Genomic DNA, 11,912 nt, shown 5'->3' on the forward strand with positions numbered 1-11,912 from the left:
TCAGCAAAAGCAGCAGAAAACACAGGCACTACACACTGCCAAACACATCTTGTTAAAGTTAAGGTAGCTCTCCCTAAAGGCAGTTGCAACCAGTCTATTTCAAACAGTATTCTGACAAGAACTGTCATCACCCAACAGCTGCTGGTAAAGCAAAAAGCAAACAGAATTTTTAGGTACCCACCTTTGCACCTGTTAAAACAGAAAAACTATAAAGTATTCAGTCGGTGCTGCTAAACACCACACACAACAAAACTGGAATCAGAAGCTCCAGTTTCTTTGGGGTAGTACTAGGTTTCATTTTGTTGCAGAAGAGAATGTAATGGTAGTCCTGGACCAACAGCACAAGGAAGGAACTTCATTAAACAATCAGTAGCACCTTGGATATCAAAGACTGAGGTTTAGACAATGTAATCAGGAAAACAAGATGGAAAAACCTGAAGTTCTGCTACAGTACAGTACAGTTACCTGGTGTAAACACATAGTGTTACGTTACAAGGTTAGGAAAGCATCATGCACTCCTATATTTTAACCACTTTTTAAACATTAAGTTCTGAGGGAAGCTGTAAGCTTAAATAAATGGACATGGTTCTGAAAGGTTGCTGAACCAAAAGCAGAAGTAACTAAAAATCCACCTTTGGATAAGGTATCTTCAAAGATCTGCGACACATGTGAATACAAAAATGAAGTATTTGATGCTACTGCATTTACTATAAGCTGCCCTAAGTGCAGCAAAAGGAAGTCTTCTGTAGAAGGCAAGGAAAATATCTTGTTTGGTTTTTTTTAATTACATTTTTTTTATTACAACACAGCAGGAATTTGCACACAGTATGTACAAATGAAGCTGGTTTTTGTTTTTTTTTTTTTTTTTTTGCTATATACACTCTATTTAAGTTTGGCACTGCACCTTCAGGAAAGAAATTTCAAATTTCAAATTATGTTTTAAAGAAGATACAGTACCAGCATAAAAAGAAGCACAGTAAGAAGGGGAACCTGTTCCAATGCGCCTTTTGCTTCCCAGGTTGCACATCCCTGCCCCTTTTGCCATCCCTTCTGCACAGAAGGCAACAATCATGTAAACTCAATCACCAAGCTGACAGCGAAGAAACCCATTGGCTTTCTGGTGCACCATTTACCTGTCAGATCAATACCCACAAGCAAAAACCCCACAGCCACACAATAGCCAAGCTTCTCCACTACATCCTTCCTGAGCCTGGCATTCTCTTGCAGAGACACCAAGGTAAAGAAGGCAACCTGCTGAGTGTTAAGTGAAATCGTGCCCTCAGTCACTCTCTTCTGGCTGCACATAAAGCAATTTTACATGACTGTCTGTCCCTTCTGCTTTCCAGACACTTTGCCAGAAGTCACCAACACCCAAGATGCACAGGTATAACTTAAAGTACCAACCCTGGCTCTTCACTGCTGCTGACAAAACAATCCAGCTTAGTTGGAATACCTTTGTTAGTAGGATTTTTCCAACTTCAGCCACTTTAATTTTGATTAGGCAGCTAAATGTACTTAATGTCACACTAGCAAGTTTCATGTGGCAGACATTCCTAGTTGAGGGAGGGCAAGCAAGGGATGTTAGGAGATGAGAACAGTAATTTTTAGCTGAGTCAGCTGCAAAACTAATGCAGATTTTTACTTGCAGCAACAATAAAAGCAAAATACTTGGGCAGGAAAATGCTTAAGGTGATACTGGTGTAACCATCAAGAATACTGGTGTAACCAACTGATTGATTACATAATTCCAATAGCTTTCTTATAAATTAACCTATGAACAAGGGATTGTGAACATAGGAATAATGACAGAAAACTAAAACTTCATTAGTGAATTGTCAGAATGTAACAGAAGCCCTTGAAAAGCCCTGCTTTGTTAACAATTCACCTTGTTTCTCTTTGAAAACTAAGCTTTATCAGGGCTGCACAAATGTGGACACTCAAGGCTGCTATGAAACCCGTGCCACCCACTGCAAACTACAGGTTTACACTACAACAACCCAGCTAACAGTTAAGAATCAAGTACAATAAATTCCACATCAGCTGAGGAAGCAATATAAAGCAAGTATTTCTGCTGCAACACAAACAGTGGTTTGGAGTCAGACTTCATTGTGAGAAAACCATCACTGTTTCTCCAGAAACCAAGGACAAAATAAAAGTCATTACTTGGGAAAAGACTAATGTACAGCTTTGGGCTAAACAGTTAAACTGTAATTGATTCCCAGCAACAACTTTTCCTCCTTGGTAACTCACAATTTAGCTGTTTAATTAGAATGGAAGGACCCAGCAAGTGTGAACACACTTCATTTCAAGAGTAGACCTCAAGCACATGTCTGACTGGGCATCACAAATTTCCTTAGAGCACAAATGTACTTACTAGCAAATTTTAGTTTAACAGAAAAATTTTAACTGAATTTTCTCCTTCTCAAGATCTGGATGTCACCAGAGTCAGTTCTGCAAATTACTACTACTTTGGCACTTTTCCCAAAATTCTCCTATATTCCTGGGCAGAAGCTTCTATATGTGCTTACTGTATTTACAAACAAAAAGACAATGTCACAGAAAAATCTAACGAAAGTTATTGAAAGAGTGGTGAGGTATTGAAGCACCTTTTGGCTGATTAGAACAAGATCGAAAGAAGAAACTGGCAAACACTGATTCAAGAATAAATTAAGCAGAATGCAAAGTCATATTCCTCTTATCTTTTTATAGCAATTAGTGATAAGCACTACTGAGACATATTTAAATGATCTAAGGAAGTAGTTTTTCTTCTGCAAGTTATACCAATCAGAAGTACAAAAATTAATAAAATAGAGCTCTTACAAAAGTTTTGGCATCTTAGAAAAAAAAAATACTCAGAACTTTCTGTTCTTTTTTACTAGCAAATTTGAAAACAGAGAAAGCTTAACTAATTTTTCCATCTTGGATTATTATAAGTTTTCATACAAATCTGAACCATGATGTAACAGTATTTACAGTAGATTCATTTCTGAGCTTGTTCCGAATAGATTATTTGATTAAAACTATGCCATATTTTATTTCAAAAGAAAAAAAAAGTCGATTTAATTCTACCCTTGCTCTGTAAAGTGCAATAAAGTGTGAAAGTGTTGATGGGTTTGTTAGGTTTCCACATCCATGTTTAAGCCTGCCCAGTGAGGCTGCAAATGGATCAAAGGTTAGAACTGTAGAAACAGGAGCTAAGAGAGCTTTACCCAGCCCAGTTGGTATCCAACTCTCTTCACTTAACGACTGATGTTAAAATATTCATTGATTCCAGACCCCATGTTTCTCCATTAGTGCTACTTTTTCAACTTCAACTATATCCTAGCTCATGTTTGGGAATTTGAACTGATTTTTTTTTTTAAGTAAGAATTTCTGAAATATGCTTTCCTCACTAATGATGTTTGAGCACTACATAGTACAGTATCAATCCAAAGGGTAAGTGCTGCAATTAAGCTCTTGGCACCTGCACAGATCAGATCCCAAGGTCTCAAGCCACACACCAATACAGTAAAGAAGACTTAATTACGAACTACTTATGAAAAATCTGTACTAACACACCTGCATGGATTTTCTGGAAAACTTAAGCTACACCAAGAAAAGTTACATACTACTGGGAAAAGAGTTAAGTTGCTAGGTTCAACTATAAATATATCATATAAAAGTGATAAACTGGAAAATGCACAGACCTGTGATAAAAGATAAAAAGAACTGTAACAGCCATTCTTCCCCCACTCTCCCACACACTCTATTCTTCTGGCAGAAAGTTCCATTCCCAGATAAGAAAAAGCTAACAACTAGTTATGCTCCCAAAGTTTCAGTTCATCATTTAGACAAAGTCAAAGTCTACAAGAACCCTGAAGGTGAAGCATTGAAAGTTATATAGGTTTTCAATGGAAGCTGCTGTCTGAGCACAGCATGCTGGACTTCTTGTCTGTGATGTTTGGAAAATCCATGCAATGCAATAGGACTTCGGGCCTCTGCACTATTTGGAGCATCCCAAAAGCTCAGTGGTCACACCCACGGAGAGTTCTACAGTGAGGCCAAGAAGTAATCGAGGCATGAGTAACTGTGGCCTTGTTATCACTTACTGAATGGATGTTCTACAGCCAAAATGGTAAAAACCTTTGCAAATACTGCTCTCAGGAAAAGCAACAGCAAGTAAACCAGCAGCACAAGTAAGCCAAGGGCAGAATAAAGCATACATTTACACCACATTAAAAAGCAGCACATGGTACTCAGTACCACTGAATATCAGCAGGACACAGACAGAATTAATTTTCTCCTTCTACCCTAAGACTGCAGGAGACATTCATCAGCACAATTGTTACAGCCTATCTTGTCTGGCTCCAGAAAAAACCTGATCAGGTTTCATTACAAATTAATGTGACTTTACACACAGGGTTCTTGGACTGGACACAAGTGAACATTTGACAATTCAGTAACACTCATATTCTGATGTTAAAGATTTTCATTTGGCTTTATGTTTGCAGTAAGCCAAGAGTGAGCATGGGACCCTTGTCAACTCTTTAAATAAATAAGCTTCTAAGTTATTTTTTAAAATTCAAAAATTATTTACTTAATAAATTACAGGCTAAATGTAGCATCAGTGCAGTTAACATTTGAGAGAAGAATAAAACTGAAGGAAAGTAACAGTTTTGCAAACATAAATGTTGTAGACAACCGCAAATCCAACCACGCAACTGAAGAAATTAGCTGAGATTCCTGTGCTGACAGAGGTCAACACACTATTGACTAGCAGTTGGTACTATGAAAAATTGTCTTCTAAATGTATTTTAGCTGCAGTTTAAAAGACTGGTTTGTATGTAATTTAAGAAATGTGGTTGTCATGGAAATCAATTCTTTATAAGCCTCTAAAAATCCCAATTAGCTCCCTGAAGTAAGAATTACTGCATATCCCTTATGCTTTCCTTTAAATTCAGTACATTTGTTTTCATCACAGCACAGTTTGCATTCCACAAAGGTCAATATCACTAGCTTACATAATAGCAAAACCAACCTTGACAGAGACAGCACTAATTAACAGACATAAAAACAACCCAAGCAGCCACACAACACAGACTAATCCTTACTGCTACAAATGCCAAAGACATCTCAACGAGCACTTCATGTGTGTTTGTGCGTAGGTGGAGCAATCAGTCATTCATTCCAGTCTTGCACATGTAAACAAGAAAATGCAATACATGTAGAATACAGATTACATCTTATCTCATTTAAATGCATGGGGGAAAAAAAAACTATGGCAAAGCTCTATATACTTAAATCATTTTTCCCACTGAAGCTATGATCTTAAGTTAATAAAATAAACTCTTTCACTGCTCATATACTATCAGCCATACAGATAGTCTGGCAAGCAGGAAAATATGTTGAGCACAATTTATGACATAACCTCAGGCTTCCCCCAAACCACAGATGCTGCAGACTGACAGCCCCAATTCATTGTCATCCTAGAGACAACAAATCTGATAGACTGCTGACAAGTTTTTCAGCAAGGAGGAAGCCTCTACATAATTCACAATTCTGTCCCACCTTATTCACAGCCTTGATCCTTCCTTCACAACTTGCACTGGATGCATGCTAGGAGAAAAGAGAGCTACAAGCAATCAAGGCACAAGTCAGGGTAGCCCTATGGCTCTTCATGCCTTTGCAGTGCCCCCAAACAAAGGACAAAGTCTCAACAAAGGACATGCTTAAGGCCTCATCTTTCTCTATTGTGGATTTTGTGCCAGAAAATTCTTGAAAAGGCTAAAATTGGGCTTGGGAAATATAAAGCCTATGGGTAATAATCAAGAAACACCAAACACATCTGTTTTAATTAGCAGTCTAAATTATCTAAGTGGAAACATTTTAGCTTGAAAACTTTCCACTTGTTTTAAGGATTCATACTTAAATGTATCTTAAATGATACTTAAATAAATTCTTCACTAAACCTTTCAGTAGTATCTTTTCACTTATCCATAACCACTGCATGCTATCCAGGGTCAAAGTGCAATTCTATCTCAAAATCAACATCTGCTCGTAGCTTCCCTGAGCATTTTTCAGTTTAGAGCTGTTTCCCCCCTCTCCCCCCACCAAAGTGTGCTTCAAGAAAGAAAGGAAGACCTGGGAAAAACAGAGTGCTTTTGGAGACGGATTCACAATCAAAAGCTTTTGACTAAGGACTGTGTAATTAAAAAAAAAAAACATAAATATATTTTATGTTTGCCTTCAGTTACAAAATTTACCATTGCATTTATATTCTAACAAGAGACAGACGCCTCACACAAAGACAAGCAGATTTCTCACATCAGGCAGTCTCAAAACAACAAATCACTAAGTTTTGTTTATTAAACAAATGTAGATGTATTGCTAATTCAGAATGACTGAATACTTCTCCACCAGAACTAAAGTTAACTTAAAGAGAATGCATTATAGCAATGCACTTTAGTACTAGCCAGAACTTTTATCATAAGAACACATTCATACTCTACAAACAGGATTAAAAGTGATCTGCCATCAAATGGACTTCAAACGCCCAAGCCTGTGCAAAATAAACTGATTTCAACAAGATTCTGACCTCACAGCCCAAGAATAAACACCTAATGACGACTCCAAAATTTAAATCAAAAGTAATCATGTTTGAAAAAGCTTCAGATACTTTACTTGTATTACATTTAAGTAAAAGCAAGTGCTGCATAAAGCCAGGGAAGCAGGTGTGAACTTGGGACACAAAGTACACGCAGAAGTGAATCAGTGGATGGAGTACATTCATTACCCTACACAAATTAAGGCTACCTAATTGCTTTGAGACATCCCCTTCCCACCCACCAGCTCACTCCGAAATAGCTAATTCAATTTTCATTTGCTGGGTAAAGTTGTCACCACATTATCCACACCCACATCCGACTCATATAAACTGTCCTGTAATAAGCAGAATCCAGCAGAGGTCAGAAATGGCCCTGCACAGGAAATGCCTGGGTGTTTTCCACTCAGGCTCTGAAGATTACTCTTCTACATGAAGAGGAGGTCTACATGGAGGTCTAGGGTCATGCTGTTGTACAAACTTTATTTCAAATCATTTTCTGCTTAACCTGCAGTATTAGTCTTTGAAGAGTCCTTTAAAAAGGAACTTAGACACTTACTAATTCAATTGCCCTAAAGCATTTATATTTCATAATATTTCTATTAAATTTTTACTAATTTTATATATATTCTGATTTTGGCATTCTCACAGAAAAACAAATCGTTAATGCACATTAATGAAAACTCAAAGGCACTGTTCAAACCCATAGCCTTGACCCACACAGGAGCACATCACCACTTCCCTTTTAATCCATCAGTACAAAACAGCAGCTCACAATACTCAAGAACTATCTCAGCAACATGACAGCAGATATTTTGCACAGCACACCTGGAACACAATGCACCTGACGACTACCTTACAGTACTAATTGATCACACAAGCGTTTTAAAAACGCTTCCTGAATGCCTCCTAGTGAGAAGTGAAGTGCATCAACAGGATGTTATTTAAAAATGAGAAATAATTGCCACGGAATTAATAACTTGGACTTATGCAATACTTCTGCAGCCAGCTGGAAACACTAAACCATAAAGTAATTTGCATCTCCATCTCTCAGCAGGGCACAGATGGAGACTTGCAAAAAGCCAATCTACAGGTCAGCACATTCAGGAGGTGACAGCAGTTGCAGAAAACTTTGAGGCATCACAGCATTTCTTTGTGAACGGTTGTTTGTTTTTTTTTTAACTCTATCTTCTTACAACTATCGATTGCAATGTTGCCAGCAGCGATACTCCACGACCCCGCTGTTCTACCGGCACGCCAAAGAGAACCCGATTTTAATCACGGCTGCCATAAACACGAGACAGCCTTCCAAGAGGGCAGCGCTTTTATCGCTGCAGTTCACAAATCAAGGAGCACAGGTCACGCTCCGTCAGCCTCCCGCGGGCTCCAGCTGCTGCTCCCCCTCCGCTCTGCAGCCCCAGCACCTCCGGCCCGACCCCGAGAGCCGGGCGGGCACTGCCCCTACACACCCGCTTGCACTGCTGCGAGGCTGGGGGCGAAGGAAACGATTTGCTTTTAATTGCAAAGCGCCCACAAAACACTGCCTTACCCACCGCAGCCACTAGAGATTTCTTATCGAAACACCGTCTCGCTCCGTGGCGCTCTGCAGAAGCGCTGAAGCAGCAGCAGCAGCAGCCGCAGGTTCTGCAGCGCGGAGGGGCCGGGAGGCAGAGCGTGCACCCCCGGCCCCGGCGCTCGCAGCCCCCGCCCGGCATCGCTCCCTGCACGGAGCTCCCTGTGAGGCAGCGCTGGGTACTGACCTCCCCGGCGGCGACGGCGGCGGCTCCTCCATGGCGGCGGCGGCGGCACAAACCAGTGCGGCGGCGTCTCTCATGCATGCACCGGGGCCGGCATGGCGGCGGGCCCCAGTGCGCGGTGCGGGGGCGCAGCGAGGAGCAGGAGCAGCGGGAGGAGGGGAGCGGGTCCCTAGCCGGCTGCAGGAGCGCGGCCGCGCAGAGCCGCCCGCGCGGCCGCCATCTTGGGAACAGCCTCCGAGGGCAGCGGCGCCGGCAGCATCGCTACGGCGCGCCAGGAGGGACCGGCCGCGCCAGAGGCGCCCGCTCCGCGGCCGGGCGGGGGGCGGCTCCCCGTGCGGGTTTCCCCCTCTCGGCCGCGGGGTCGGGACAGGCTGTGGGACAGCGGTGCCTCCCTCCGGCACCGTGGAAATTACATCTCCGCGCTTCCCCGCGAGGGGCCGCGTTTATCCCGAGGCGGGGCGGTGATGGGGGCGCGGCGGGCGCTGCCGCCCCCTTCCTGCCCCGGTGGCGGAGCTGTCAGGCGCTGCCTGCGGCCGCTCGCTGCGGATGCCGCGGTCCCTGCCGCTGCTCGCTCCCACACCGCCGGCAGACAGAGAGAGAAGAAAAATATTACTGCTGAGGGGAAGATGGTTTCCCTCAGCAGGTGCCCGCTCCCTGCAGCCGGGCTGGCCCAAAGTCCAGCGGCTGCGGAGGCTGGAGCGACCGCGGCCGGATCCAAGGAGGTGGAGGGCGTGAAAGACCCTTGAGGTCCCCTTTGGGGGCGTGCATGGAAGAATAACCTTCTGTCTTTTATACTCTGCTGCTGACAGAGTAACTTGTTTGAATTTATGAACGTGGACCTTTTAAACCCTCCAGCAGCGCTGGTTATCAGCCTTCGACAGAGAGAACTGGAGCCGCATGATCCAGCTGGAAATACAGGGAGGAAAATGTGATTTCCTGAACTGCAGGTTGGCTGGAATATCAATATCAATATTAACTCCCGCCAAAGGCACAAAAGTGCCACGGGTCGTTTAATTGTTGGGGTCGGTGAGAGGGAGCGTCACCTTCTGTGTTACGGGACTGGAAGCACAGCAACAAACCCTGGCATCAGTAATGTGTACACAAAGCACATGCATTACTTCTGATGGGTGAAATTTGAGCTTGGACTAGAATCAGTTCTAGATTCTGCATTTTTGCACCAGTTTCTTCATTAGCTGTTCAAGAAATTTGCACCTGTCTAGTCTGATACCAAAATTCAGCTGTAAAGTCACTGTTCATGAAATAAAGTTGTCCACCTCTCTGTCGAAGTTTAGGAAACAAATTCAACAGTCCTTCTGAAATAAAAGAACGTTTTAAAGCTGAAATGCAGGATATACTTCTACTGTGTCATCTTAATACTATCTACTATTTATCATCTTAATGAATGCATGCTTTAAAATCCAGGACCAGATAAATGTCATTATGCAGGAAGCCACTTAGACTGTTTTCCATAGGTTAAAAAAGATACCCAAATCACCATGCCCCTGATGATCATGACATTGAAACATCAAGACATTCAGGATTTATGTCAAGAATTATTAGTTAAGATACCTCATGTAATGGAAAAATGCAGTATTTATCATGTTAAAGACTTTTGCTCGAGTACTTGAGCCCAAAACCGTAAAGCAGTTCCAATGGCAGATACACACAATACATTCCCACTAATCTGTCATGGTGAACAGAACTTAGAAATCAGATGATGTATTTAGCAGCAGAGATGTATTTAGCAATCATGGCAAAATATTTCAACTACTTTGCTTCTTCTATCAAAACAATCAATGCAGTGGTCTGTTAGAAGCACAGTTTTCATTACATCTGATACTGCATTTTGCCGTAGATGTGATGGTGTGGAAGTGGAGCCATCCCAAGGGCCCTTGGCAAAGGGAGAAATAGGGACTGACCACTGCCACTACTTTCTGTAAATATTAAGATAGTTTACTGGAGCAAACTGGGGTTCAATGCAGCCTCTCAAACAAATTGGTCCAGAAAACTCTTCCCTATACACATTTTCCCCTTTCCCTTGAGGGCAACCCAGCATATTGCATTGCATCACAATCTTGTGGTATATCACAGAAAATATCCTAGAACTAGAGATACTGGCCAAGCAAAGCAAGGCTGTAAATTTGATACAGAGATGCTTCTTTATCTGCAATTGACCATGGTGAGCAACATAGCTCCTGGCATCAAGGAGAAGATTGTAAGAGAAGAAGTTTGTGAATGGCCTTACGAAGAACTTGGGAAGAAATTAAGAGATGCAGGAATATTTGGTGGTGATAGCACAGGAAACATCAGATGATATAAGAGTCTCAGAGCCTATATAGAGATAATATTTGGCAAAGAAAAAATTTCAAGGCAATACAGAGGTCTTAAAAAATTGATATGCAAAAAAAATTCAATTATTTTTTGCTTCTTTTAAGGAATATCATCATATTTCAAAGACTCCCTGACTATCAGTTTCTGAGTCTAAACATATCAATATTTCAAAGGAGCATGGAAATTGATAAATGAAATTGTTCACTCTGGTTCTAATACTGGAACAGAAGAAGACACAAGGTTAAAATACACATCATGATAAGTAGCATCTGTCTATAAGAAAATAGAGTTAAAATATTAGGAATTGGTTTTATGGTCTGATGTGGCAAAATCATGACTCCAAAATTCCAGGTTAAAAAAACAGACCAGGAAATAACTGTCAAAATAGACAAACTTATTTCAGTTTAACTTCTGTTTTCAGAAGTTTTAGAATTAACTTTCTTCTTTTTCTTCAGGAAACATCTGGCTTTATAATTTAGCACATGCTGCAATTGCTTAGGAATTACTTTTTATTCTAGCAACATGCCTTTTATTAGAGTAGCAGTCCTAGAACTTGCAATAGAAATTTGACATGGCGATAGCATCCTAATAGCAAAAATAGGTATTTGAAACAGCATTTTCAAATTTCTACTGCAACTACCCTTGAAATTTCTGTCGACTCCTGGGGCATGTATGCTGTTGTTCCTTCCTCCTCAAGTCATCACAGGTATCAGACAGAGTTGTACATGCAGCTCTGCTTTTGCCATCTGCCATTTCTCCAGGTATTTTCTCTATACAAAAAATCCTAATGTAGACAAAGAAATATTTGGTCCATGTAAGTAAATAAATATGTTATAAGAATATATTTGAAATTTTTTCTCCTGGTATCTGTCACAAGGCCAAACTTCCAAACTTATTTTTCACATTGTGAATGTTGCGCAGAATAAGGCACAACTTCATTTTGGGTTTTCTTAAGTCATGTAAATGAAATCTTAGTAAATGAAATCTAGTAATCAGATTTTTCTTCACTGTGTGAACTACATGCAAAAAAAATCAAATTCTTGACAAAACTAGCCTTGTACAATTAGTTTTTCCTTCAAATAAGTTATTTATTTTAATTCTAATAAAAGCTATTTAAAAGTAAAAACAAAGACATTAGAATACAGCCTGCTAGGTATAGTTAGTCTAGATTTAGTAAAATGTGCTAAAGACAGAATATTCTTTTTTTCTTGGTCATGGATTAGAAATGCTCTTCTGCAATGCAA

At 40.9% G+C, this 11,912-nt stretch overlaps 1 protein-coding gene across 7 annotated transcripts in view; it reads right to left on the reverse strand.

Moving 5' to 3' along the window:
- Nucleotides 1–8,429, reverse strand: part of MAP3K4 (mitogen-activated protein kinase kinase kinase 4) — a 62,480-nt gene extending 54,051 nt beyond the window's left edge. For 5 of the 7 annotated variants that reach the window (XM_053974521.1, XM_053974520.1, XM_053974518.1 and 2 more), the window contains exon 1: nucleotides 8,341–8,429. In XM_053974521.1, the coding sequence (XP_053830496.1) occupies nucleotides 8,341–8,414 (74 nt within the window). In that variant the 5' untranslated portion in view covers nucleotides 8,415–8,429. The remainder of the gene's footprint in view (nucleotides 1–8,340) is intronic. The other 2 variants (XM_053974523.1, XM_053974522.1) reach the window with 1 other exon arrangement.
- Nucleotides 8,430–11,912: the final 3,483 nt, after the last annotated feature.

The sequence above is a fragment of the Vidua macroura genome, chromosome 3 (genome assembly GCF_024509145.1).
Source record: "Vidua macroura isolate BioBank_ID:100142 chromosome 3, ASM2450914v1, whole genome shotgun sequence".
Taxonomy (NCBI): domain Eukaryota; kingdom Metazoa; phylum Chordata; class Aves; order Passeriformes; family Viduidae; genus Vidua; species Vidua macroura.